The 25,271-nt window shown below is 56.8% G+C and overlaps 2 protein-coding genes across 17 annotated transcripts; one reads left to right on the top strand and one right to left on the bottom strand.

Annotated features, from left to right (window-relative positions):
* Positions 1 to 1,931: 1,931 nt before the first annotated feature.
* Positions 1,932 to 20,977, bottom strand: zfhx2 (zinc finger homeobox 2). Of its 8 annotated transcripts, none has more exons than XM_069188013.1 (5): positions 20,941 to 20,977; positions 15,365 to 15,523; positions 14,306 to 14,363; positions 8,800 to 12,716; positions 1,932 to 5,439 (listed from the first exon to the last, which is right to left on the bottom strand). In XM_069188013.1, exons 1-5 carry the CDS (start codon positions 20,953 to 20,955, stop codon positions 5,068 to 5,070), a joined length of 4,521 nt encoding a protein of 1,506 aa, XP_069044114.1. In that variant the 5' UTR covers positions 20,956 to 20,977; the 3' UTR covers positions 1,932 to 5,067. The 8 variants fall into 8 exon arrangements, with proteins under 8 accessions (XP_069044114.1, XP_069044112.1, XP_069044110.1 ...); XM_069188011.1 differs by lacking the exon at positions 20,941 to 20,977 and adding an exon at positions 20,080 to 20,351; XM_069188009.1 differs by lacking the exon at positions 20,941 to 20,977 and adding an exon at positions 20,068 to 20,349.
* Positions 18,846 to 25,205, top strand: thtpa (thiamine triphosphatase). 9 transcript variants are annotated; one of them, XM_069188115.1, is made up of 4 exons: positions 19,049 to 19,124; positions 22,991 to 23,079; positions 23,686 to 24,423; positions 24,940 to 25,205. In XM_069188115.1, exons 2-4 carry the CDS (start codon positions 23,010 to 23,012, stop codon positions 25,038 to 25,040), a joined length of 909 nt encoding a protein of 302 aa, XP_069044216.1. In that variant the 5' UTR covers positions 19,049 to 19,124; positions 22,991 to 23,009; the 3' UTR covers positions 25,041 to 25,205. The 9 variants fall into 9 exon arrangements, with proteins under 9 accessions (XP_069044209.1, XP_069044216.1, XP_069044214.1 ...); XM_069188113.1 differs by lacking the exon at positions 19,049 to 19,124 and adding an exon at positions 20,484 to 20,537; XM_069188111.1 differs by lacking the exon at positions 19,049 to 19,124 and adding an exon at positions 20,556 to 20,762 and having other exon boundaries at positions 22,971 to 23,079.
* The last annotated feature ends 66 nt before the right edge of the window (positions 25,206 to 25,271 follow it).

Consider the following 25,271-nt stretch of genomic DNA (forward strand, 5'->3'; position numbering starts at 1 on the left):
AGGAGACTCAGGTCCTTTGGTGTGTGTGGAACACTGCTACACATTTTTTATGAATCAGTGGTGGCGCCGGCCATCTTCTATGCTGTTGTGTGCTGGGGCAGCAGCATCATGACAAGAGATGCAAATAGGCTCAATAAACTCATTAAGAAGGCTGGCTCTGTGTTGGGGATGAGCCTTGACCCCATGGAGGTGGTGACTGACAGGAGAATGCTGACCAAGCTCTCAGCCATCATGAACAACACCTCTCATCCGCTTCATGGGACTGTTACTGGGCAGCGGAGCACTTTTAGCAACAGACTGCTCCAGCTCCGGTGTTCAAGGGAACGTTTCCACAGGTCTTTCCTCCCGGCGGCTGTCAGGGTGTGTAACACTGCCCTTGGCTAGGAATGTTAGCCCTTCGTCTGCTCCTCTATGGACAGCATGTTCCTCCATTGTACTTTTTGGACAATCAGTCTGTATAAACCTATGCACACTTTGCACATATTTTATTGTTTTTACAGTGACTATGATCAGCACATTTCGCACACACCTATGTATTTATTTATTTGTATTTATTTTGTTGTCTTTTCTTTTTATAACTATTCTGATGTCTGTTTTGCTTGTCTTGGGCTGGACTGCTGTAACACATCGATTTCCCTACGGGATTAATAAAGTATTATCTATCTATATAAACTTACAGTCACAGACACCCAGGAGGACTCAAGCTGTGCTTTACTGCCACCTGCTGGCCACTCTGGAGGAGTGCAGTCATGAAAATAAATGACTGTTTCTTCAGGACCCCTGTGTCCTCCAGCTGAGCAAGCTTATTGATCTCCATAATTAAACTGCTTTCTTGATTAGGCCTTTTGCTAACTGCTTCCAATGCTCAGTCCCTGGTTACAGAAACACACTACTGTAAACATATAGTTATTAAACCTTACAAGGCTGCTGACTTACTGTAACAGGTCCTGATCCTGGGGAACCAACCAACCCCCAGTCTGACAGGTGCTGCAGACACACTGACCAGCCCTTCAGGACCAGGACTGGACAGCCCTGCTGCAGACACACTGACCCCAGAGTGAGCCCTGATTGGAGGAGCAGTGCGTCTCTCAATGACAGAGTGAGCCCTGATTGGAGGAGCAGTGTGTCTCTCACTAACAGAGTGAGCCCTGATTGGAGGAGCAGTGTCTCTCACTGACAGAGTGGGCTCTGATTGGAGGAGCAGTGTCTCTCACCGACAGAGTGAGCTCTGATTGGAGGAGCAGTGTGTCTCTCAGTAACAGTGAGCCCTGATTGGAGGAGCAGTGTCTCTCACTGACAGAGTGAGCCCCAGTTGGAGGAGCAGTGTGTCTCACTAACAGAGTGAGCCCTGATTGGAGGAGCAGTGTGTCTCACTGACAGAGTGAGCCCTGATTGGAGGAGCAGTGTGTCTCACTGACAGAGTGAGCCCTGATTGGAGGAGCAGGGTGTCACACTGATAGAGTGAGCCCTGATTGGAGGAGCAGGGTGTCACACTGACAGAGTAAGCCCTGATTGGAGGAGCAGTATGTCTCCCAGTAACAGTGAGCCCTGATTGGAGGAGCAGTGTGTCAAACTGATAGAGTGAGCCCTGATTGGAGGAGCAGGGTGTCTCACTGACAGAGTGAGCCCTGATTGGAGGAGCAGGGTGTCTCACTGACAGAGTGAGCCCTGATTGGAGGGGCAGTGTGTCTCTCACGGACAAAGTGAGATCTTAGTGGAGGGGCAGTGTCTCCGGGGGAACAAGCAGACAGACAATAGCCTTGTACAAACACAGCTGCAACAGCCAACACAAGGGTTTCAGACAAACAGGTGACCTACCCGAGGCCGGAGCAGGCCAGACAGACAGAGCACTGTCCCTGCAGAGAGCAGACCAGCTGCCACACAGACAAAACACGCTGCAGCACTACTGCTTTTCTCCAAAAAAAAAAGAGTCAGAACAGTTTTTTTATTTTTCATTTCTTCGAAAACCAAAAGCAAAACAGATCGAACACAAAAAAGTTACAAGTGGAGGAAAAGAAAGACGAATTATTCTGAGGTCCCAGGCTGCAATGCCAGTCCGATCGTCCACAGTCGCAGTCATTAGAATAGTGTGGCTAACGATGGAAAACAGTTCGATTAGAGTATAAAGTTGATGCACAGGCCGGGCGGACCACAGACCGCCATCACGGCGCATAAGACATCTTCCTCACCATCATCATCGATTGGTTTTTTTTGGTTTTCTCAACAACAGAAAACAGCAGAAGAACATAACAACTTTGGAATAACAGGCTTTTATAGTTTTAAAAAAATGAAAACATGGTTTGTCTGTTTTATTACTAACAGCAATATTATTAATAACAATAATATACAACTTAAAACCAAAAATTATCTTTAGTATTTTTTATTGATGTGTCCTTCAAAGAATCTCTCCTCCACCCGTGTCTCTCTCAGCCCAGCTGTGACATACTGTAGTGTGAGAATCAAGTGTTAAAGGATTTTCATTAGTGTCGATCTCCCTTACGGCCTGTCCTGTTGCATGTTTATTACTAAGGAATTCCCTGCGATCTCCTCTCTCACTGTCTCCTGTCCTGTTGTGTTTATTACTAAGGGATTCTCCTCTCTCTCTCACTGTGTCTCCTGTCCTGTTGCAGGTTTATTACAGAGGGCCCCTCTGTGATCTCCTCTCTCTCACTGTGTCTCCTGTCCTGTTGTGTGTGTCTATTACAGAGGGCCCCTCTGTGATCTCCTCTCTCTCACTGGGTCTCCTGTCCTGTTGTGTGTGTCTATTACTGAGGGCCTCTCGGTGATCTCTCTCTCACTGTGTCTCCTGTCCTGTTGTGTGTGTCTATTACAGAGGGCCCCTCTGTGATCTCCTCTCTCTCACTGTGTCTCCTGTCCTGTTGTGTGTGTCTATTACAGAGGGCCCCTCTGTGATCTCCTCTCTCACTGTGTCTCCTGTCCTGTTGTGTGTGTCTATTACTGAGGGCCTCTCGGTGATCTCTCTCTCACTGTGTCTCCTGTCCTGTAGTGCGTGGACTCTGCGGGGGACCACGCTGAGCAGATGGGGCTGTGTGCGTCAGTGAAGGGAGCCTTCCTGTAATGAAAGTGGTGAACGAGCAGCGGCGCGCTCGTGCTGCAGGAGCTGGGAAATGGTACAAGTGCACGTGGGGCACAGGCTCTGCTCCTGGGAGACAGGCCGTGTGCGCGGAGACGCGTTCCTAACGGGCAGCAGGCAAGATCTGGAGCCTCCCGCGCGAGCAGACCCAGGTTCGAGCCTGGCTCATGTGACCAGCCCCCACTGTTTAATTGACTTAATCGCATCGCACCGGGGGCAGGCCGGGCCTGTGTCATGTGACCAGCTAGGTCACAGGTGTCCCAAGAGTGGGTGACCCCCTTTTTTATGACAGGGCGGGTCATAAAAAAGGTCCCCTTCTGAATGCCGGACAGCAGAGAGGAGTCTTTTAAATAAACAGTGTGGACATGCCCGTGTGTGGACAGGCCAGCACGCGAGTGTGGACATGTCAGTCAGTGGACATGCCCGTGTGAGGACAGGCCTGCCAGACCAGGCATCTCCCTGCCCTGCAGATCCACAGGAGACACAAGACCCAGCTGATGGGGACACATGCGAAACCGCAGCCCGTGAGTGGCTGAGCTGTGTCACATGACCACGTGCCTATACTAGCCCGTGACACCACCTTGTCCTCCTGAGAGAACCACCCCAAAAAAAACGAGACACAGAGAGAGTGGGGGTGCCTGTGAACCCCATCATCCCGAGCCTGACGGAGACAGAGAGAGAGTAAGGGTGGATTTGTGAACCCCATTAATCTGAGCCAGATCGAGACAGAGTAGGGGTGCATCTGTGAACCCCATTATTTTGAGACAGACAGAGAGAGTAGGGGTGCATCTGTGAACCCCGTTAATCTTAGCCAGATGGAGACAGAGTGGGGGTGCATCTGTGAACCCCATTAATCTGAGGCAGACGGAGACAGAGTGGGGGTGTATCTGTGAACCCCATTAATCTGAGGCAGAAAAAGACAGAGTGGGGGTGCATCTGTGAACCCCATTAATCTGAGGCAGACGGAGACAGAGTGGGGGTGCATCTGTGAACCCCATTAATCTGAGGCAGACGGAGACAGAGTGGGGGTGCTTGCTCATTCGGTTACCTCACTTTCCTTCGTTCTCATCTGGGTTTGGTTTCGGAGCAGGTAGGTGCAGGTAGTTCTTTAGTTTGTTTTTGGGGTACAATGGGTCGACCCGTTTTTTTCTTTTAAAAAAAGAGTTCCCTCCAGCGCACCAGAGGGGGGCTCAGAGGGGTCAGAGGTCGGGCATAGAGGAGAGGGGGCGCAGGGGGTTGGGGGTGACAAGTTGACCCAGTTTTTTTTCAAAAAGTTCTGTCTGAACCCCCGTTTAGAATCAATATTTAAACATACATACACATTTTATATATATACTTTCTTATAAAAGACAAGATTGTCCACATCCAGTCCCATCTGGGTCAGTTCTGCACGGGGCGAGTCGTGGTGCCCGCTGGGGGCCCGGTCCAGTTCTGCTGGGGCCCGGTAGTGTGTACAGACGAGACCCATCTGAAGAACTGGTTTTAAAAACAAGAGAAAAGAATCGAGTCCAGGTCCAGGAAGCGGGCGTGGAAACGTGAAGGAAACTCGTAAAAATATTAATCCCGTTAGTCTTCGCTAAAACGCAGGGGGGTGGTGGTGGGGGGGAGGGCGTGAGGATGTCGGCTCAGGCGGTCTCGCGTTCCGGAAGGGGCTGCTCGAACCCATCACAGGCCGGTCCGGTAACACCAAGAGGGACCCCAGAACAAACCCAGGTGTCACGTGATCACCCCCACAGTCGGCCGATAGTTAATAAATACAAAAATCAAGGGGAGTCGGGGGGGTGGGGGTTTGGGGTGTTCAAAGGCAGGGGTCGAAGGTCAGCTGGAGCCAGTTCACGACGTGATTAAAAACAGATCCGCGCGGGTACCTCTTAAACCTCCGGGCGTCGCCACTGCCTGTGAGCCGCCGCGCGGCGCCGGGGCTCGGACCAGTACCAGAGTCAGTACCGCTTGTGAGGGCCGCGCCGCGGGCCCTAGCTGGCGCTGGTGGCCGGGGAGGAGGAGGCGGAGGACGAGAGGGCGCCAGCGCCGGCGCCGGCGGGCAGCAGGGCGGGCGGCTGGCCGAAGTTGGTCTTGCGCAGCGTGGCCAGGTGCTCGGGCGAGAAGACGTGGGCCCGGCCGGCCGCCCGCGACTCGAAGCTCACGCCGCAGGCCTCGCAGCGCCCCCGCAGCGTCTCGCGGCCCGGGGGCTGGCCCAGCGCCGGCGGCTGCGCCGGCTCCACCACCGTCAGCTGCACGGGCTTGGGCAGGATGGGCCGGTTGGCGCGCAGGGCGTTGTAGAGCAGGAAGCCGCCCGAGCTGGTGTCCACCTTGCGGCCCGCCTCGCCCGGGCTGGAGCCCGAGCCCTGCGCGAGGGAGAGATACAGGTCAGAGGTCACTTTCTACATCACAAGCACCGGCCAGCGTCTGAACTACGGCACTGTAAGACCCGGAGCGGATCAGAGCAGAGAGGAGCTGCACACTGGAGTCTGAGCTACAGCACTGTAAGACCCAGAGCAGAGAGGAGCTGCACACTGGAGTCTGAGCTACAGCACTGTAAGACCTGGAGCAGAGCTGCACACTGGAGTCTGAGCTACAGCACTGCAAGACCTGGAGCAGAGCTGCACACTGGAGTCTGAGCTACAGCACTGCAAGACCTGAAGCAGAGCTGCACACTGGAGTCTGAGCTACAGCACTGTAAGACCTGGAGCAGAGCTGCACACTGGAGTCTGAGCTACAGCACTGTAAGACCTGGAGCAGAGCTGCACACTGGAGTCTGAGCTACAGCACTGCAAGACCTGGAGCAGAGCTGCACACTGGAGTCTGAGCTACAGCACTGCAAGACCTGGAGCAGAGCTGCACACTGGAGTCTGACCTACAGCACTGTAAGACCTGGAGCAGAGCTGCACACTGGAGTCTGACCTACAGCACTGTAAGACCTGAAGCAGAGCTGCACACTGCAGTCTGAGCTACAGCACTGTAAGACCTGAAGCAGAGCTGCACACTGGAGTCTGACCTACAGCACTGTAAGACCTGAAGCAGAGCTGCACACTGCAGTCTGACCTACAGCACTGTAAGACCTGAAGCAGAGCTGCACACTGGAGTCTGAGCTACAGCACTACAAGACCTGGAGCAGAGCTGCACACTGGAGTCTGAGCTACAGCACTGTAAGACCTGGAGCAGAGCTGCACACTGGAGTCTGAGCTACAGCACTACAAGACCTGGAGCAGAGCTGCACACTGGAGTCTGAGCTACAGCACTGCAAGACCTGGAGCAGAGCTACACACTGGAGTCTGAGCTACAGCACTGCAAGACCTGGAGCAGAGCTGCACACTGGAGTCTGACCTACAGCACTGTAAGACCTGGAGCAGAGCTGCACACTGGAGTCTGACCTACAGCACTGTAAGACCTGGAGCAGAGCTGCACACTGGAGTCTGAGCTACAGCACTGCAAGACCTGCAGCGGATCAGAGCGGAGAGGAGCTGCACACTGCAGTCTGACCTACAGCACTGTAAGACCCAGAGCGGATCAGAGCAGAGAGGAGCTGCACACTGCAGTCTGAGCTACAGCACTGTAAGACCCGCAGCGGATCAGAGCGGAGAGGAGCTGCACACTGCAGTCTGAGCTACAGCACTGTAAGACCCGCAGCGGATCAGAGCGGAGAGGAGCTGCACACTGGAGTCTGAGCTACAGCACTGTAAGACCCGGAGCGGATCAGAGCGGAGAGGAGCTGCACACTGGAGTCTGAGCTACAGCACTGTAAGACCCGGAGCGGATCAGAGTGGAGAGGAGCTGCACACTGCAGTCTGAGCTACAGCACTGTAAGACCCGGAGCAGAGCTGCACACTGGAGTCTGAGCTACAGCACTGCAAGACCTGGAGCAGAACTGCACACTGGACTCTGAGCTACAGCACTGTAAGACCTGGAGCAGAGCTACACACTGGAGTCTGAGCTACAGCACTGCAAGACCTGGAGCAGAGCTGCACACTGGAGTCTGAGCTACAGCACTGTAAGACCCAGAGCAGAGAGGAGCCGCACACTGGAGTCTGAGCTACAGCACTGTAAGACCTGGAGCAGAGCTGCACACTGGAGTCTGAGCTACAGCACTGCAAGACCTGGAGCAGAGCTGCACACTGGAGTCTGAGCTACAGCACTGTAAGACCCAGAGCAGAGAGGAGCCACACACTGGAGTCTGAGCTACAGCACTGTAAGACCTGGAGCAGAGCTGCACACTGGAGTCTGAGCTACAGCACTGCAAGACCTGGAGCAGAGCTGCACACTGGAGTCTGAGCTACAGCACTGCAAAACCTGGAGCAGAGCTGCACACTGGAGTCTGAGCTACAGCACTGCAAGACCTGGAGCAGAGCTGCACACTGGAGTCTGAGCTACAGCACTGCAAGACCTGGAGCAGAGCTGCACACTGGAGTCTGAGCTACAGCACTGCAAGACCTGGAGCAGAGCTGCACACTGGAGTCTGAGCTACAGCACTGCAAGACCCAGAGCAGAGAGGAGCCGCACACTGGAGTCTGAGCTACAGCACTGTAAGACCCGGAGCAGAGAGGAGCTGCACACTGCAGTCTGAGCTACAGCACTGTAAGACCTGGAGCAGAGCTGCACACTGGAGTCTGAGCTACAGCACTGCAAGACCTGGAGCAGAGCTGCACACTGGAGTCTGAGCTACAGCACTGCAAGACCTGGAGCAGAGCTGCACACTGGAGTCTGAGCTACAGCACTGCAAGACCCAGAGCAGAGAGGAGCCGCACACTGGAGTCTGAGCTACAGCACTGTAAGACCCGGAGCAGAGAGGAGCCGCACACTGGAGTCTGAGCTACAGCACTGTAAGACCCGGAGCAGAGCTGCACACTGGAGTCTGAGCTACAGCACTGCAAGACCTGGAGCAGAGCTGCACACTGGAGTCTGAGCTACAGCACTGCAAGACCTGGAGCAGAGCTGCACACTGGAGTCTGAGCTACAGCACTGCAAGACCTGGAGCAGAGCTGCACACTGGAGTCTGAGCTACAGCACTGCAAGACCTGGAGCAGAGCTGCACACTGGAGTCTGAGCTACAGCACTGCAAGACCTGGAGCAGAGCTGCACACTGGAGTCTGACCTACAGCACTGTAAGACCTGGAGCAGAGCTGCACACTGGAGTCTGAGCTACAGCACTGCAAGACCTGGAGCAGAGCTGCACACTGGAGTCTGAGCTACAGCACTGCAAGACCTGGAGCAGAGCTGCACACTGGAGTCTGAGCTACAGCACTGTAAGACCTGAAGCAGAGCTGCACACTGGAGTCTGAGCTACAGCACTGCAAGACCTGGAGCAGAGCTGCACACTGGAGTCTGAGCTACAGCACTGCAAGACCTGGAGAAGAGCTGCACACTGGAGTCTGAGCTACAGCACTGTAAGACCTGGAGCAGAGCTGCACACTGGAGTCTGAGCTACAGCACTGCAAGACCTGGAGCAGAGCTGCACACTGGAGTCTGAGCTACAGCACTGCAAGACCTGGAGCAGAGCTGCACACTGGAGTCTGAGCTACAGCACTGTAAGACCTGAAGCAGAGCTGCACACTGGAGTCTGAGCTACAGCACTGCAAGACCTGGAGCAGAGCTGCACACTGGAGTCTGAGCTACAGCACTGTAAGACCCGGAGCAGAGCTGCACACTGGAGTCTGAGCTACAGCACTGTAAGACCCGGAGCGGGTCGCGGCGCGCCGGAGCGGACTCACCTGCTTCTGCTGCTGCAGCCGCCAGCGCTTCTCCTTGGCGCGCGTGTTCTGGAACCAGATCTGCACGACCTTCAGCGGCAGGCCCAGCTCGCCGCCCACCGTCTCGCACTCCAGCGCGTTGGGGTTGGGGCAGGTCTCGTAGCAGGACTGCAGGATGGAGAGCTGCAGCGAGGTGAGGTGGGTGCGGGGCCGGCGCGGCGCGGCCTGCTGCACGAGCAGCCCCCCCCCCTGCGGGCCGGCCGCGGCGCGGGCCGGCGGCTGGGGCTTGGCGGGGGCGGGGCTGGGCGCGGGGGCGGCGGCCCGGGCGGCCGACAGGCCCAGCTGCTCGCGGGACAGCGTGTTGATCTTGAAGCTGGAGGTCCGGCCCCAGTCGCCGCCGCCGCCGCCGCCTCCGCTCGCCGGCCAGCCGTTCCTCCTGGGCCACGCCGAGCGGTGCTCAGCGGCGGGGGGCACCCTCGCCGGCGCCCGGCCGCTCCCCCCTCCTCGTCTCTCGGTGGCGCCTTCCTCCTCCTCCTCCTCCTCCTCCTCGCTCTTCTCGTCGTCCTCCTCCTCCGCCCCCCCCCGCCCCCCGCCGGCGCCCCTCTTCCGCTTGGGCGCGGGGCAGGGGGGCGCGGCGGGGCGGGCCAGCGGCTTGGGCGCCACCACCAGCACGGAGGAGCCGTCCGGCAGGGGCTTGGGCGCCAGGGCGACGGGGCCGGGGCTGGCGCCCTCGGGCTTGGCGGCCCTGGCGCCGGCGCGCGCGCAGCTGCCCGAGGCCTCGTCCCCCTCGGCGCCCCCGGGCTCGGGCCGGCGGGCGGGCGGGCCCAGCGCGGCGGTGGCGCCGGGGCTGCTGGTGAAGATGGGCAGCGTGAGCGGCCAGGTGAACTTGATGAGCGGCTTGCCCACGGCCGCCAGCGTGCCGTCGCTGATGAAGCGGACCTCGCCCTTGCGCTCGCGGGCCCGCATGTTCTGGAACCAGATCTGGACCACCTTCTTGGGCAGCTGCACCCACTCGGAGATGCGCTCGAACTCGTGCTTGCCCGGGTTCGGGTCCTTGAAGTAGCAGCCGTACAGCACGTCCAGCTGCTCGCTCTGGATGATGGTCCGCGAGCGCCGCATGTCCCGGTACCGCCGGGCCCGCGGGTGCCTCTGGCTGGGCTCCCGCTCCCGCTCCTTGTCCCGCTCGTCCCGCAGCAGGAGCGCGCCGGCCCTCCCGCCGCCTCCCGCGCCGTTGCTGCTCCCGCCAACCGGCTCCGGCTTCAGCCGCGCGGCCGCGGTGCTCAGCGGCGGGCCGTCTGCCGCCCCCGTCCCCCTGCGGGGCGGAGCCGCTGTCGCCGTCGTCGTCGTCCTCGCCACCGCCGCCGTCGTCGTCGCGGCCGCCCGCTCGCCGGCAGAGCCCGAGGAGGAAGAGGAGGAAGAGGAGGAGGAAGAGGAAGAGGAGGAGCCGTGGCTCTTGCCCAGGCTGAGGTCCAGCGCCGTCTCGCAGGCCGCGCCGTTGGGCAGCGGCGGGAGCGGCGGCGGCGTGGCGGGGCCCGGCGGGGCGGGCGGGGGCGCGTTCAGGGGGTCGGGGAAGGGCGCCGAGCAGCGGGTGATGGCCGGGGGGGTGGGGAAGGCGGGGGGCCCCCCGGGCCTCCTGCGGCCGCGCCCCCCGTCCCGCTTGGCGTCGGCCAGCCCCCCCAGCGCCACGGCCCCCGGCGGCACGGAGATGATGTAGGGGCTGAGGAAGGGCAGCCGCAGGGGCAGGGGCTGCAGCACCCCGCGCTGCGGGACGAAGACCACGGCCCCCGGCGGGGGGGGCGGCGGCGGCGGCGGCGCGGGGGGGTCGGCCACGGCGTCCAGCTCCAGGTCCACGTCCGAGTCCATCCGCTCCCTCTTCAGGGCCGCCTCCTCCTCATCCTCCTCCTTCCTCTTCCTCCTCGCCCGCCGGGGGGCTGCCGCCCTCTCGCCCCCGCCCCCGCCCTCCCCCTCTTCCTCCTCCTCCTCCTCCTCGGCGTCCGAGAGGAAGACGGTGGAGGAGCGCAGCACCATGCCCCGGCCCCGCCCCTTGTCCTCCGCCTCGGCCCCGGGGCTGGGGGGCCCCTCCCTCAGCGAGCCGTCCGAGCTGCCCTCATCGTCCGTGACGATGACCGAGGTGTACACGCCGTCCAGCTCCGAGTCCGAGGTCAGGCAGGACTCTGGCGGGCTCTCCCGGCCCCGCTCCCGGCCGCGCGACAGGTCCATGGCCAGCTGGTCCCCCGTCCCCTCCTCCCTGGCCCCGCCCCCGCAGACGGGGCTCTCCTCCCTGGCCCCGCCCCCGCAGGCGGGGCTCTCCTCCCTGGCCCCGCCCCCGCAGGCGGGGCTCTCCTCCCTGGCCCCGCCCCAGCTCCGGGCGGCCTCCAGCCACTGCCTCACCTCGCCCTGCCTCATGCCGGCCACCCGGGCCAGTGCCTCGCAGTCCTCGTCGCGCAGGGGGCTGGCGGCCCCGCGCCGCGACTCCAGGAAGGCCCACAGCACCTGCGACTGGAACTCCGACAGCTCGGGCCGGGTCCCGGGACGGCCCTCTCCCGCCTCCCGGCACGCCGCCGCCGCCGCGCTCTTGCTCTCTCCCTCGCCGCTGGCGTCAGGATCGCGATCTTCCTCTCCCTCCAACCTCTCCTCTTCCTCCTGCTGCTGCTGCTGCTGCTCCTCTTCCTCCTCCTCCTGCTGCTGCTGCTGCTGCTGCTGCTCCTCTTCCTCCTCCCTCTCCTTCCCGCCGGGCTCCGGGCTCCTTTGCTCTCCCGCGGGGGTCGCCTCGCCCTCTTCTCTCTCCTCCTCGGCTCCCGCTCCTTCCTCTCCTCCCTCCCCTCCCTCCGCCTCGCCCCCGAGCTCGGGACTCCGCCCCTCCGGCGGCCCCTCCCCTTCAGGCTCTGTGGACCCTGCCCCTTCGGCCCCGCCCCTCTCCTCCGGCGTGTGGGGCGGTGCTGCGGTTCCCGCCGCCGCCGCCGCGCAGGCCTGCCTCTGGTTCAGCAGGGCTTGCTGGGCCGGGCCGAGCCCCAGCAGGGGCAGGGACTGGGCCAGGACCGCGGGGGAGTCCTGGCCGGCGCCGGCCGCCAGCCCGTTCAGGAAGAGGGGCAGCAGCAGCTGCTGCGGGGGGGCGGCGGCGGCGGGGGCGGAGGGGGAGGGCGAGGGCGAGGGCGAGGAGGAGGAGGAGGAGGTGAGGAGGGTGAGGAAGGCGGACACGGCCTGGGCGGAGGCCACGGGGGAGGAGAGGAGCGAGAGGGCCGGGGAGGAAGACAGCAGGGGCGCAGGGAGCGCAGCGGAGCGCCGCCTGTCCCCCTCTTTGGTCGTCACAGGCGCCGTCGCCGCCTGCTGCTGGTCCCCGGCGGCGCCCTTGGCGCTCCCAGAATTCCCGGCGTCGCGGCAGCGCGTCTGGTGCAGCACGGAGCGCAGGTGGCTCTCCAGCGTGAAGGCGTGGTTGTAGGAGACGCGGCAGAGCGCGCACTGGTAGGGCTTGCTGGACAGGAAGGGGCGGGGCGGCGCCGCGGCGCCCTCCTCGCCCGCGTGCATGCGCTGCAGGTGGCCGGGGGAGCTGTAGTGGACCCCCAGGGCGCTCTTGGAGGGGAAGGACTCCAGGCAGGCGTTGCACTTGAAGGGGCGCGCGGCGTCCGGCGGGGGCGCCCCGGTCCTCGCGGGGTTCGGGGGCTCGCCCTCGGGGGCGCCGGGGGACGCCGCGGGCTCGCTCTGGGACCCGTCCACTCCCGCGGGGGCCACGGCGCCGTCCTCCACCTTCTCCTCTTCCTCGGCGGGGCTGTCTGGGCGGGCGGCTACTGTGACCCGCGTTCCCTCCCCGTCCGGGCTGGTGGGACCCCCGTCCCCGGGGTCCGGGGACCTCTGCAGCGGCTCAGGGGGCGAGGGGGAGCAGGGCCGAGCCGCTGTGACTGAGGGCGGAGGATCGGAGACGGTCTGGGAAGGGGGAGCACCTGAGAGGCAGAGGGGGAGACGTCACAACACCGTGAGGGGTAACGCCTGGCCTGTGTCACCATCTCCAGCTTCACGCACGAGAGATGCTACCTGCCCCAGCCCCACCCAACACAGCACTCCTTGATTCACTCGCCTCCGGGTAACAAGAGACAGAGACAGAGACAGAGACAGAGACAGAGACAGAGACAGAGACAGAGACAGAGACAGAGACAGAGACAGAGACAGAGACAGAGACAGAGACAGAGACAGAGACAGAGACAGAGACAGAGACAGAGACAGAGACAGAGACAGAGACAGAGACAGAGACAGAGACAGAGACAGAGACAGAGACAGAGACAGAGACAGAGACAGAGACAGAGACAGAGACAGAGACAGAGACAGAGACAGAGACAGAGACAGAGACCACCTGGCAAGACCAGGCTGGAGCCAAGAACTTTGAACCCTGTGAACAGAGCTTGCTATTCTGGGGATTTTAGGAAAGTCTGATTTCCTGTATGAAGAATCCCTCAGTTAAAAATGGCCTCTCCCGGCCTGCGAGTGTATTTTTAGGAAAGGGAGATGGGTTCCATGTCACTGGGGGGCGTCTGGGTCGACAGAGAAAGATTTAACCACAGGTTTGGTTTAGAAGGCAGCTTATCTTGGCCTTTATTGGCATTCCTAAAAGGAGATGGATATTTGGTAGCAGACACACTGACTGGACACTCCAGTACATTAGCACTGCACTGGGAGAGAGGGGTTCATACAGACACACTGACTGACTGGACACTCCAGTACATTAACACTGCACTGAGAGAGAGGGGTTCATACAGACACACTGACTGACTGGACACTCCAGTACATTAACACTGCACTGAGAGAGAGGGGTTCATACAGACACACTGACTGACTGGACACTCCTGTACATTAACACTGCACTGAGAGAGAGGGGTTCATACAGACACACTGACTGACTGGACACTCCTGTACATTAACACTGCACTGAGAGAGAGGGGTTCATACAGACACACTGACTGACTGGACACTCCTGTACATTAACACTGCACTGAGAGAGAGGGGTTCATACAGACACACTGACTGACTGGACACTCCAGTACATTAACACTGCACTGAGAGAGAGGGGTTCATACAGACACACTGACTGACTGGACACTCCAGTACATTAACACTGCACTGAGAGAGAGGGGTTCATACAGACACACTGACTGGACACTCCAGTACATTAACACTGCACTGAGAGAGAGGGGTTCATACAGACACACTGACTGACTGGACACTCCAGTACATTAACACTGCACTGAGAGAGAGGGGTTCATACAGACACACTGACTGACTGGACACTCCAGTACATTAACACTGCACTGAGAGAGAGGGGTTCATACAGACACACTGACTGACTGGACACTCCAGTACATTAACACTGCACTGAGAGAGAGAGAGGGCAGACTGACCCACATACTGACCGAGATGAGAAGAGAATTGGACACGAACAGAGAAACAGCTGATGGACAGGGACAGTTGGAAGACATGCAGCAGAATCAAGCATAGGTAGCCGTCTCTTCATAACACCTGACCCCAAGAAGTCCCTCACCTCCGCTGCTGGCTGCCCCGGTCTCTTCCTCTCCAGTGGCCCGGGACACTGGGGCTGCCTGCAGAGGGAGAAAGACTGTAAGATCACCACACAACACTGACTGCCACTGAGACACGCTGCCCCACCACTGAGACACGCTGCCCCACCACTGAGACACGCTGCCCCACCACTGAGACAACACTGAGACACGCTGCCCCACCACTGAGACACCACTGAGACACCACTGAGACACCACTGAGACACCACTGACACACCACTGAGACACGCTGCCCCACCACTGAGACAACACTGAGACACGCTGCCCCACCACTGACACACCACTGAGACACCACTGACACACGCTGTCCCACCACTGACACACGCTGTCCCACCACTGAGACACCACTGACACACGCTGTCCCACCACTGAGACACCACTGACACGCTGTCCCACCACTGAGACACCACTGACACGCTGTCCCACCACTGAGACACCACTGACACGCTGTCCCACCACTGAGACACCACTGACTCGCTGTCCCGCCACTGACTCGCTGTCCCACCACTGACATACCACTGAGACACCCTGTCCCACCACTGAGACACCACTGACTCGCTGTCCCACCACTGACTCGCTGTCCCACCACTGACATACCACTGAGACACCCTGTCCCACCACTGAGACACCACTGACTCGCTGTCCCACCACTGACACCCTGTCCCACCACTGAGACACCCTGTCCCACCACTGAGACACCACTGACACGCTGTCCCACCACTGAGACATGTTGTCCCATCACTAAGACATGTTGTCCCATCACTAAGACACCACTGACACCCTGTCCCACCACTGAGACACCACTGACTCGCTGTCCCACCACTGAGATACCACTGAGACACCCTGTCCCACCACTGACACACCAGTGACTCACTGTCCCACCACTGAGATTAGACAGACAGACAGACAGACAGACAGACAGACAGACAGACAGACAGACAGACAGACAGACAGACAGACAGACAGACAGACAGACAGACAGACAGACAGACAGACAGACAGACAGACAGACAGAGCCTCACAGTTTCCAGCAGTCTGTTCAGACAGGAAGGCAGCACGCTGTGTCCCACAGTCAGGTGGTCAGAGAGGGCTTGCCTGTCCCCAAGGCTGCGCTGACACAGGGGGCAGATCCACACAGTCGCCCTATCGCCACGGCCGTCCACACTCGCACCCGAGACCTCCTGAGAGAGAGAGGGGACGTTAATACAGACACCCCGACTGACCACACTTTGCTGAAAGCGGATACTGGTTTCTTTCAGATCTAATCGCAGAATCTGTCCTCCAGACAGCTCTGTCTGTCCACCCCTCACAAAATCTCAAAACACCCCTACACTTACAGTGTCCTGGGATCTGTACTGACCAGTCAGGACACCCCTACTCTTACTGACAGTGTCCTGGGATCTGTACTGACCAGTCAGGACACCCCTACTCTTACTGACAGTGTCCTGGGATCTGGACTGACCAGCGGTCAGGACACCCCTACTCTTACTGACAGTGTCCTGGGATCTGGACTGACCAGCAGTCAGGACACCCCTACTCTTACTGATAGTGTCCTGGGATCTGGACTGACCAGCAGTCAGGACACCCCTACTCTTACTGACAGTGTCCTGGGATCTGGACTGACCAGTCAGGACACCCCTACTCTTACTGACAGTGTCCTGGGATCTGGACTGACCAGCAGTCAGGACACCCCTACTCTTACTGACAGTGTCCTGGGATCTGGACTGACCAGCCAGGACACCCCTACTCTTACTGACAGTGTCCTGGGATCTGGACTGACCAGCAGTCAGGACACCCCTACTCTTACTGACAGTGTACTGGGATCTGGACTGACCAGCAGTCAGGACACCCCTACTCTTACTGACAGTGTCCTGGGATCTGGACTGACCAGTCAGGACACCCCTACTCTTACTGACAGTGTCCTGGGATCTGGACTGACCAGCAGTCAGGACACCCCTACTCTTACTGACAGTGTACTGGTATCTGGACTGACCAGCAGTCAGGACACCCCTACTCTTACTGACAGTGTCCTGGGATCTGGACTGACCAGCAGTCAGGACACCCCTACTCTTACTGACAGTGTCCTGGGATCTGGACTGACCAGCAGTCAGGACACCCCTACTCTTACTGACAGTGTCCTGGGATCTGGACTGACCAGCAGTCAGGACACCCCTACTCTTACTGACAGTGTCCTGGCATCTGTACTGACCAGTCAGGACACCCCTACTCTTACTGACAGTGTCCTGGCATCTGGACTGACCAGCAGTCAGGACACCCCTACTCTTACTGACAGTGTCCTGGGATCTGGACTGACCAGCAGTCAGGACACCCCTACTCTTACTGACAGTGTCCTGGGATCTGGACTGACCAGCAGTCAGGACACCCCTACTCTTACTGACAGTGTCCTGGGATCTGGACTGACCAGCAGTCAGGACACCCCTACTCTTACTGACAGTGTCCTGGCATCTGTACTGACCAGTCAGGACACCCCTACTCTTACTGACAGTGTCCTGGGATCTGGACTGACCAGCAGTCAGGACACCCCTACTCTTACTGACAGTGTCCTGGGATCTGGACTGACCAGCAGTCAGGACACCCCTACTCTTACTGACAGTGTCCTGGGATCTGGACTGACCAGCAGTCAGGACACCCCTACTCTTACTGACAGTGTCCTGGCATCTGTACTGACCAGTCAGGACACCCCTACTCTTACTGACAGTGTCCTGGCATCTGTACTGACCAGTCAGGACACCCCTACTCTTACTGACAGTGTCCTGGGGTCTGTACTGACCAGTCAGGACACCCCTACTCTTACTGACAGTGTCCTGGGATCTGTACTGACCAGCAGTCAGGACACCCCTACTCTTACTGACAGTGTCCTGGCATCTGTACTGACCAGTCAGGACACAGAAGTCTAAATCTCTATTCTTGTCCTTAAAACTGCTGAAAAAACAGCACTGCTGTAATTCTTTATTTTACTGAATACTAAAAGAATAACGTTAGGGAATGCATTAAAACTTTTTTTTAAAAAAAAGCTCTCTTTCAGGGCTCAAATTCCGCGGAAAACGGTTATCAGATTATCCCTTTTAAAAAACACCAGAACCCGGCACAGAAGCCCACAGAGGAAGACGAGCTGAAAAGCCAAGAGTAGAGGAGAGATCCGGAGATCTCAGTTATACTTCATCACCGCGCCAGACCGGACAGGTGCGTCTCTCCCGCTTCTCCTGAACCGGCACATCTCTCTCCCTCTCACCCACACACACAGAGAGAGAGAGAAACACGGACACAGCCGAAACAGATCCAATTGCGCCCGTAATTGAACCCATTAAGTCATTAAGCCGGCGGGAGGGGCGGGCCCAGCCGACCCCCGCAACTCTGATCCCCAAAGCCGGACGCTCGAGTCGAACTCCCTCCCAGGCGACGTCGTCTTCCTCAAATCCCGAGTTTTCACACCGACACAAGAGTTGGGAAAGTTTGGGAATCGAGCCCCCCCCCCACCGCACCCACGGACTCTCCAGCAGCCTCCCCGGCGCGGCGCGTGCATTCATGACCTCTCTACACCCGCACCCTGCCCACCGCGCGCGCGCGACAGGCGGGGTGGGTGGGACAGGTGATGAGCGGCCCGTGACGGGAGCCCAGCCCCGGGGGAGGAAGGGTCTCCTTACAGTAACCGCGTCATCGGCCGCCCCCCCTCTCCAGCCCGGCCGGCCCGGGGAGATCAAAGCCCGGCGCGGGACCGGATCGGCTGGGAACGCGCCGGGCCGCGTGAACAGAACTGCCCTTCGCCTCCGATTTCAAACACCGCAACTGCAACCGCCGCCACCAACAACAAACACAAACACAAACAAACACAATCCGAGAGAGAGAGAGCGGCCCAGGAGCCCGCAGACACCACAGAGCGCCCCGACCGCACAGATCAACAACTAGAAAGAAGAAAAAGAAAATGTAAAAAAAAATAAAATAAACCGATCCCGAACTCGCATTTTCACCCCAGACGAAGTCGCGTCGGGGGCGACATTGAAGTGTCACGATTCCGGCGCGCACACACACACAAAAAAAGACAAATCTGTCCCTGATTATCCAACCCCCCCCAGTCTCTCGACTTTACAAGTTAAGAATTGGAGTGGGGCATTATAACTCAATGTGGGAAGTGTTACATAAAAACTCGCCGCCGGTGTGCTCCAGTAAATTAAAACAGGCTCATAAACGCGTGGCTGTCTCTCTCTCTCGCTGTTATTTTTTACTGAACAGCAGGGAAATTTCGCAATGTGATAACGTCCCGCTGAAAGAGAAATTATCATATAATCGCCATCGCACCGCAATCTGCCAGTTGAGGACACTTAACCCCTTCAAAATACGGCACCGACTCCCAAGCACAACAGCCTGCGAACGACAGGCGCCCCACTGCCAATTAAACCAGGGCTTAATTAATTCATCCCACCTTGCCTAATTGCCTAATGTTTCCTCGGCTTTATTTTCGTGCGAGGGCGCCTACGACCGTTTTCTTTTCTCACTACAAAAAAAAAAAGGTCACAAGAATGCTTTTTAAAAAGCTTGACGGGTGGTCTTGCCATCAAAGCGACAAGGATACCGGTTTTTCTCGCCCGTATCTTCAACCCAACCGGTTCACCGCGGTTTCCACATACCAGGTAGGGACCGAGGAGACGCGGGGACCCGGCCGGGTCAGAGTCTCTCCCGAGTCCCGCCCGGCAGCCGTCTCGGTCGGGGACGGAACACCCGGATTACCGTACCATCAGCGGGGAGACCGCAGCCTCGGTTTGCGTAAGGAATACCGATCTTTTTTTAACTTAACAGTGACCACATCGCGTTAATGAGAAATCGGGGGAAAATGTTTTTTTTTTTAAAAAACAACAACCCCAATTCACACTTACAACTCAACAACAACAACAACTCCGTCCAATGTCATCAAAACCAGCCCAGATTAAACACACATATTGAAAACATAACCACAGAAAAAGGCACCAAACCACAAGCAGGGTTATATAACACGGACGACTTCCAAAATTAAAAACAACACAACGTCCCCCCCCCGCCTCCTCCTTGACCAGCAAGGGGACCCTCTCCCATCCTGGGCCTCGAGTAGTGCCCTCACCCCGCGGCTGAGCGCTGTCAGCCGGCGAGCGGCGCCTCACCGACCGCCGGCCGGGCGCCGACACCAGCGGAGGCCTACCGTCGGCTCGCCTCCTGCTGTAATTAATAAATTTGGCTCCGTGCAGATGTGCCGCGAAAAAAACACTCTCGATCCCCCCTCACCGCTCCTCCACAAATACACACACATATATATCCACGCACCCCCACCCTACGACCACCTCCAAAAACATAAAAATATATTTTTATTAACACACCCCCCCCTCCTCAACTGTCTCCCTCCCCCCGAATACCCTCCGCTCCCGGTACTACCACCTCTCTCGGAGCGGAAAAAAAAGCGACCGTGCGGGTCTGTTCATTTACTTTTGACGGCTTCCCAACCCCACGGAGCCCCCCCCCCACCCCACGTCCCAGCAACCGTGTCGGGGAAGAGGGGAGAAACACGCACCGCCAGGTCGAGCCCGATCTCGCCCGGACACGGCGCGACCCGGGGGAGGGAAGAGAGAGGAGGAGGAGGAGGGGGGGAGCTCCGCTCGGAGAGACGGAAAAGAGGAGAAAAAGTTTGGGAATTTCTGGCAGGCAGGCACACGATTGCACAAAACGCACACACACGCACCGAAATACACACGTCCAAATTTACGTTTTCGGGTCCGGCGCTCATGGTCTCCCGGCGGCTGCACGGCGCAAGCAGGATCCGTCGGACTCCCCCGGTTTTAGGAGCGGCGCTATTCTGGTTTAATTAGCGGCAGCGCAACGGGAGCCCAGTTACCTGCATGGTCGGCGGTTCAGCCCGCACGCTTCCTCTTGCTCTTTAAAACCTACTGAAAACTTTTTTCTCTCTCTCTCTTTCTCCCGTCTTTCCCCTCTCTGTCGTAGTAAACAGACGACAGCTCCCCAGTGCGGCCGCCTCCCCACCTCACACCTCACGCCCCCCTCGCCCCCTCCCGACACCTCCCATTAAAGTGCCCCAGCTCCCGAGGCGCAGGCAAGAAAAAAAAAAACGCCGGAATAAAAAAAAAAAAGAAAAAGACCCCGCTTGGGCTCAAGTCTGGGCGACTCTGGAAAGCTGCCGCCGGAGAGACCGAGGTACGTCCCCCCAGCTCTGCGCGATACCGGCGGGGAGCTGTCGGAAAAGGCGAACGCGGATCTGCTCTGGCTATGGAGGGGAGGGGAAATTAAATCGTGGGCACAAGTGGTTGGTTTTTTTTTTTCCCCCAGCTTCTCTGTTTGGAGACGCACGAGAAAACGTTTTATTTAAACGAAGCCTGCGGTGGTAAAGCGAGTCTCCGTGTGCCGCTGGAGTCATACAGAGTATGTACGTTCCTATGATAACATCCCATGTATATATATAATATTTTTCCTTTCCATATCGGTGTTTCCGTTCTCCTTTCTCCCGACACCTTGCGCTTCACGTGTCAGGGGGATATGGACGGCACCGATAGCTCGAATAACTGGCCTCTATGCCTCAATGAACCCGTTCAGTTCGTACACATTTCCGTGCCATTCCTCTCCGCCGTAAAGCTCCATTAATCCCACCGGCGCAAACTACATTGACCAGAAGGCCCCGCGATGCGGAGGCTCCGTGAGACGGAAGTAGAAATGTTGGAGGCGCGATTCCTGTTGGGAACTGTAGTTTAAGGTCGGCATTAAAACGGTAAAGCCCAAATGTAATTTTTAAAAATGTTTTTTTTTCAAAGCATATTGCGAGAGCGAAACAACACGCCCCCGAGATTGTAGGCGCAACTGCGATCTGAATTCACAATTTATTTGTTTAGTCTACGATCTAAAATAAACTACAATCCCACAAGGCACATGGAAACGGCCAGTGAGGCCCCGAGCTGGGGTGCCCGATTATTGCCTGAATAGTTTCAAGGTGCACTGGTGTGTCGGTATTTGCCTGTGTATTTTGGTATGTACTGATATTACTTATGGTTTGTTAAAGAGACGAGTCCAAGTTACTGCGATGATAGACATGCAGTTATATTAAAAACAACGATTCTATTATGCAGCTACTTCAACAACAATAATAATAATAATAATAATAATCGTACTGCCGTAAAACAACAGATGAGTTCAATTTAAACTCTTCAGAAAGGTAGAAATACCTGTATACTCTTTTAATGCATTCATTCTTTTTATGAACTGATACTGATTTTACTGTGATCTTGATTAGTTAGTAGCTGAGATCATAATCACTGACACTGACAGCAATGTGAGACTCTCCAGACTGGACTGGACTGACTTTACTGTGATCTTGATTAGTTATTAACTGAGATTATAATCAGACTCCACTGACAGAGCAGTGTGAGACACTCCAGGCTGGACTGGACTGACTGGACTGTGATCTTGATCAGTTATTAACTGAGATTATAATCAGACTCCACTCACACTGACAGAGCAGTGTGAGACTCTCCAGACTGGACTGGACTGACTGTACTGTGATCTTGATTAGTTATTAACTGAGATTATAATCAGACTCCACTGACAGAGCAGTGTGAGACACTCCAGGCTGGACTGGACTGACTGGACTGTGATCTTGATTAGTGATTAACTGAGATTATAATCAGACTCCACTGACACTGACAGAGCAGTGTGAGACTCTCCAGACTGGACTGACTTTACTTTGATCTTGATTAGTTATTAATTGAGATTATAATCAGATTCCACTGACACTGACAGAGCAGTCTGAGACAATCCAGGCTGGACTGGACTGACTTTACTGTGATCTTGATTAGTTATTAACTGAGATTTATAATCATACTCCACTGACACTGACAGAGCAGTGTGAGACTCTCCAGGCTGGACTGGACTGACTGTACTGTGATCTCGATCAGTTATTAATTGAGATTAGAATCAGACTCCACTGACACTGACAGAGCAGTGTGAGACTCTCCAGGCCGGACTGGACGGATTGTACTGTGATCTTGATTAGTTATTAACTGAGATTATAATCAGACTCCACTGACACTGACAGAGCAGTGTGAGACACTCCAGGCTGGACTGACTTTACTTTGATCTTGATTAGTTATTACCTGAGATTATAATCAGACTCCACTGACACTGACAGAGCAGTGTGAGACTCTCCAGGCCTGACTGGACTGATTGTACTGTGATCTTGATTAGTTACTAACTGAGATTATAATCAGACTCCACTGACAATGACAGAGCAGTGTGAGACACTCCAGACTGGACTGGACTGACTGTACTGTGATCTTGATTAGTTACTGACTGAGATTATAATCAGACTCCATTGACACTGACAGAGCAGTGTGAGACACTCCAGGCCGGACTGGACTGACTGTACTGTGATCTCGATCAGTTATTAATTGAGATTTTAATCAGACTCCACTGACACTGACAGAGCAGTGTGAGACTCTCCAGGCTGGACTGGACTGACTGTACTGTGATCTTGATTAGTGATTCACTGAGATTATAATCAGACTCCACTGACACTGACAGAGCAGTGTGAGACTCTCCAGGCTGGACTGGACTGGTCCTTATCTTGTTCTGGGCTGTCAGATATCAATGTTGCTGTGCAGGAGAGAGCGCACTGAGAGGATGAGTGTGGAGGTGGAGAGGAAGTTTGTGTGCGGCCCGGATATCCAGACCAGACTGAACGATTTGGCAGGTGAGCTCCCGCGGGTCTAGCCAGGAAATGTAATCAAATGCGGATGAATCGGATTATCCGTGACCAGGTTAGCGCGGGCTCTCTCGGATCGTCGCGGCGGCTCTCCCTCCTCCCCGGCAGAGCCCCGAGAGTGTGGGAAGATGAGCTGGACGTCCGCTCTGCCCTATTCCCCGGTCCAAGTCAGCCCCGACACGGGGACAGGGGAGAGTGTTTCACAAAATGTAAAGGAGGAGGTTACTGCTTGCTGGCTGTCAGAGCCACAGTTAAAATGCTTGTTGTGTCCAGGCGTCATGCTCATGTAGTTAATACTCTCCCGCTCTCTCCTCTCCCTCCCTGTCACTGCTCTCGCTCTCTCCTTTCAAGTTCAAGTCTGTCACGTGTACCTGAGTACTATGAAGTGCTTACTTGCATGTTTTCCTCAGCTGACAATTGACCTAACAGGTGACATAACAGTGACATAGAAAATGACATCACAAATGACATCACAAATCCTGGAGACAGGAACAGGGTAGTAGCTGTAATTTAAATCTCTGCCCCCTCTCTGCCTTCTCTCTCCCCTCTCTCTTTCCTCGCGTTCCTATCTCGCCTCTCTCCCCTCTCTGTCAGTAGCAGTGTGTCTGGGATGTGCTCAGTTCCTGGACCAGTATTTTGACACTCCTGACTGTCGCCTCACGCTCCGGGACGTCTGGTTGCGCCGCCGCCAGGGCAGCTGGGAGCTGAAGTGTCGCGACGGAGCGACAAGGCGCCGGAGCGCCGCGGAGAGCCGCCAACAGGAGAGAGGAGGGGACGCGCTCTGCACCCGCTACCGGGAGATCACAGAGCTGGCAGAGGTCATCGCCAGGGTGAGAGAGGAGCTGCGAGAGGGAGACCATGAGCAAGCAGCGAGGGTTCGAGACGGACAGATGAGGGAAGATGGAGGGGGAGAAGGAAAAAGCCCAGCTTCAACAGAGACACAGGTGACTGGAACTGGAGCCCGCCTTGGGACAGGAAGTGACATCGGGCAAGGAAATGCAGAAATCCCACCCACGGGAAGTGACATCAAGACAAGTGATACAGAAGACCCTCCCACAGGAAGTCAGGTGTCAGGGGGAGAGGAAGAGAATAGTAGCCCCTCCTGGGTTCGGGAACTCGGCCTCTTCCCCTTTGCTCAGTTCACCACTGAGAGGTGCTCTTACATCCTGCCCATGGAGGGGGAGGAGGAAGAGGTGGAGGGAGGGGGGACGCGGATCGATCTGGACCGGACAGATTTTGGGTTCTGTGTTGGTGAGATCGAGGTGCTGGTCCAGAGCCCAGAGGAGATGGATTCTGCACTCAGGAAGATTGAGAGGACAGCCCAGAGACTGGGTAACTGACTGTCTGTGTGACTGTGAATGAGTCTGTGTGACTGGCTGTCTGGCTGACCGTGTGTCTGAGGGTCTGTATTAACTCTCTGTCTGGCTGACCGTGTGTCTGAGGGTCTGTATTAACTCTCTGTCTGGCTGACTGTGTGTCTGAGGGTCTGTATTAACTCTCTGTCTGGCTGACTGTGTCTCTGAGGGTCTGTATTAACTCTCTGTCTGGCTGACCGTGTGTCTGAGGGTCTGTATTAACTCTCTGTCTGGCTGACTGTGTGTCTGAGGGTCTGTATTAACTCTCTGTCTGGCTGACTGTGTCTCTGAGGGTCTGTATTAACTCTCTGTCTGGCTGACTGTGTCTCTGAGGGTCTGTATTAACTCTCTGTCTGGCTGACTGTGTGTCTGAGGGTCTGTATTAACTCTCTGTCTGGCTGACCGTGTGTCTGAGGGTCTGTATTAACTCTCTGTCTGGCTGACTGTGTGTCTCAGGTCTGTATTAACTCTCTGTCTGGCTGTGTGTCTGCAGGTCTGTCTGGGGATCAGAAGGTTCCAGGGAAGATGGACGCTTATTTACAGAAGTTCCGCCCAGAGCATTATGGGAAACTGCTTTCTGCCCACGTGCTCTGACAGCAGGAGTCAGAAGTAACATGGGCTCCATGCAGCGTAGATGTTAATCATTCTTATTCATAGGAAACTCCCTAGTTCTCCACTTGTCTGTTCAGACTGCTTTCCTTGGCCAAGGTCAAGCTCAGTGACATCAGAGGATGAAATAAAAGAGCATGTGGCCACGGAGTGGTGTGTCTCTCAGCCTGCGATTTCTGCTGTCGCTAGAACATGACAGATCGCGCGAACGCCAAC

The sequence above is a fragment of the Lepisosteus oculatus genome, chromosome 4, assembly GCF_040954835.1.
Source record: "Lepisosteus oculatus isolate fLepOcu1 chromosome 4, fLepOcu1.hap2, whole genome shotgun sequence".
Classification (NCBI taxonomy): Eukaryota; Metazoa; Chordata; class Actinopteri; order Semionotiformes; family Lepisosteidae; genus Lepisosteus; species Lepisosteus oculatus.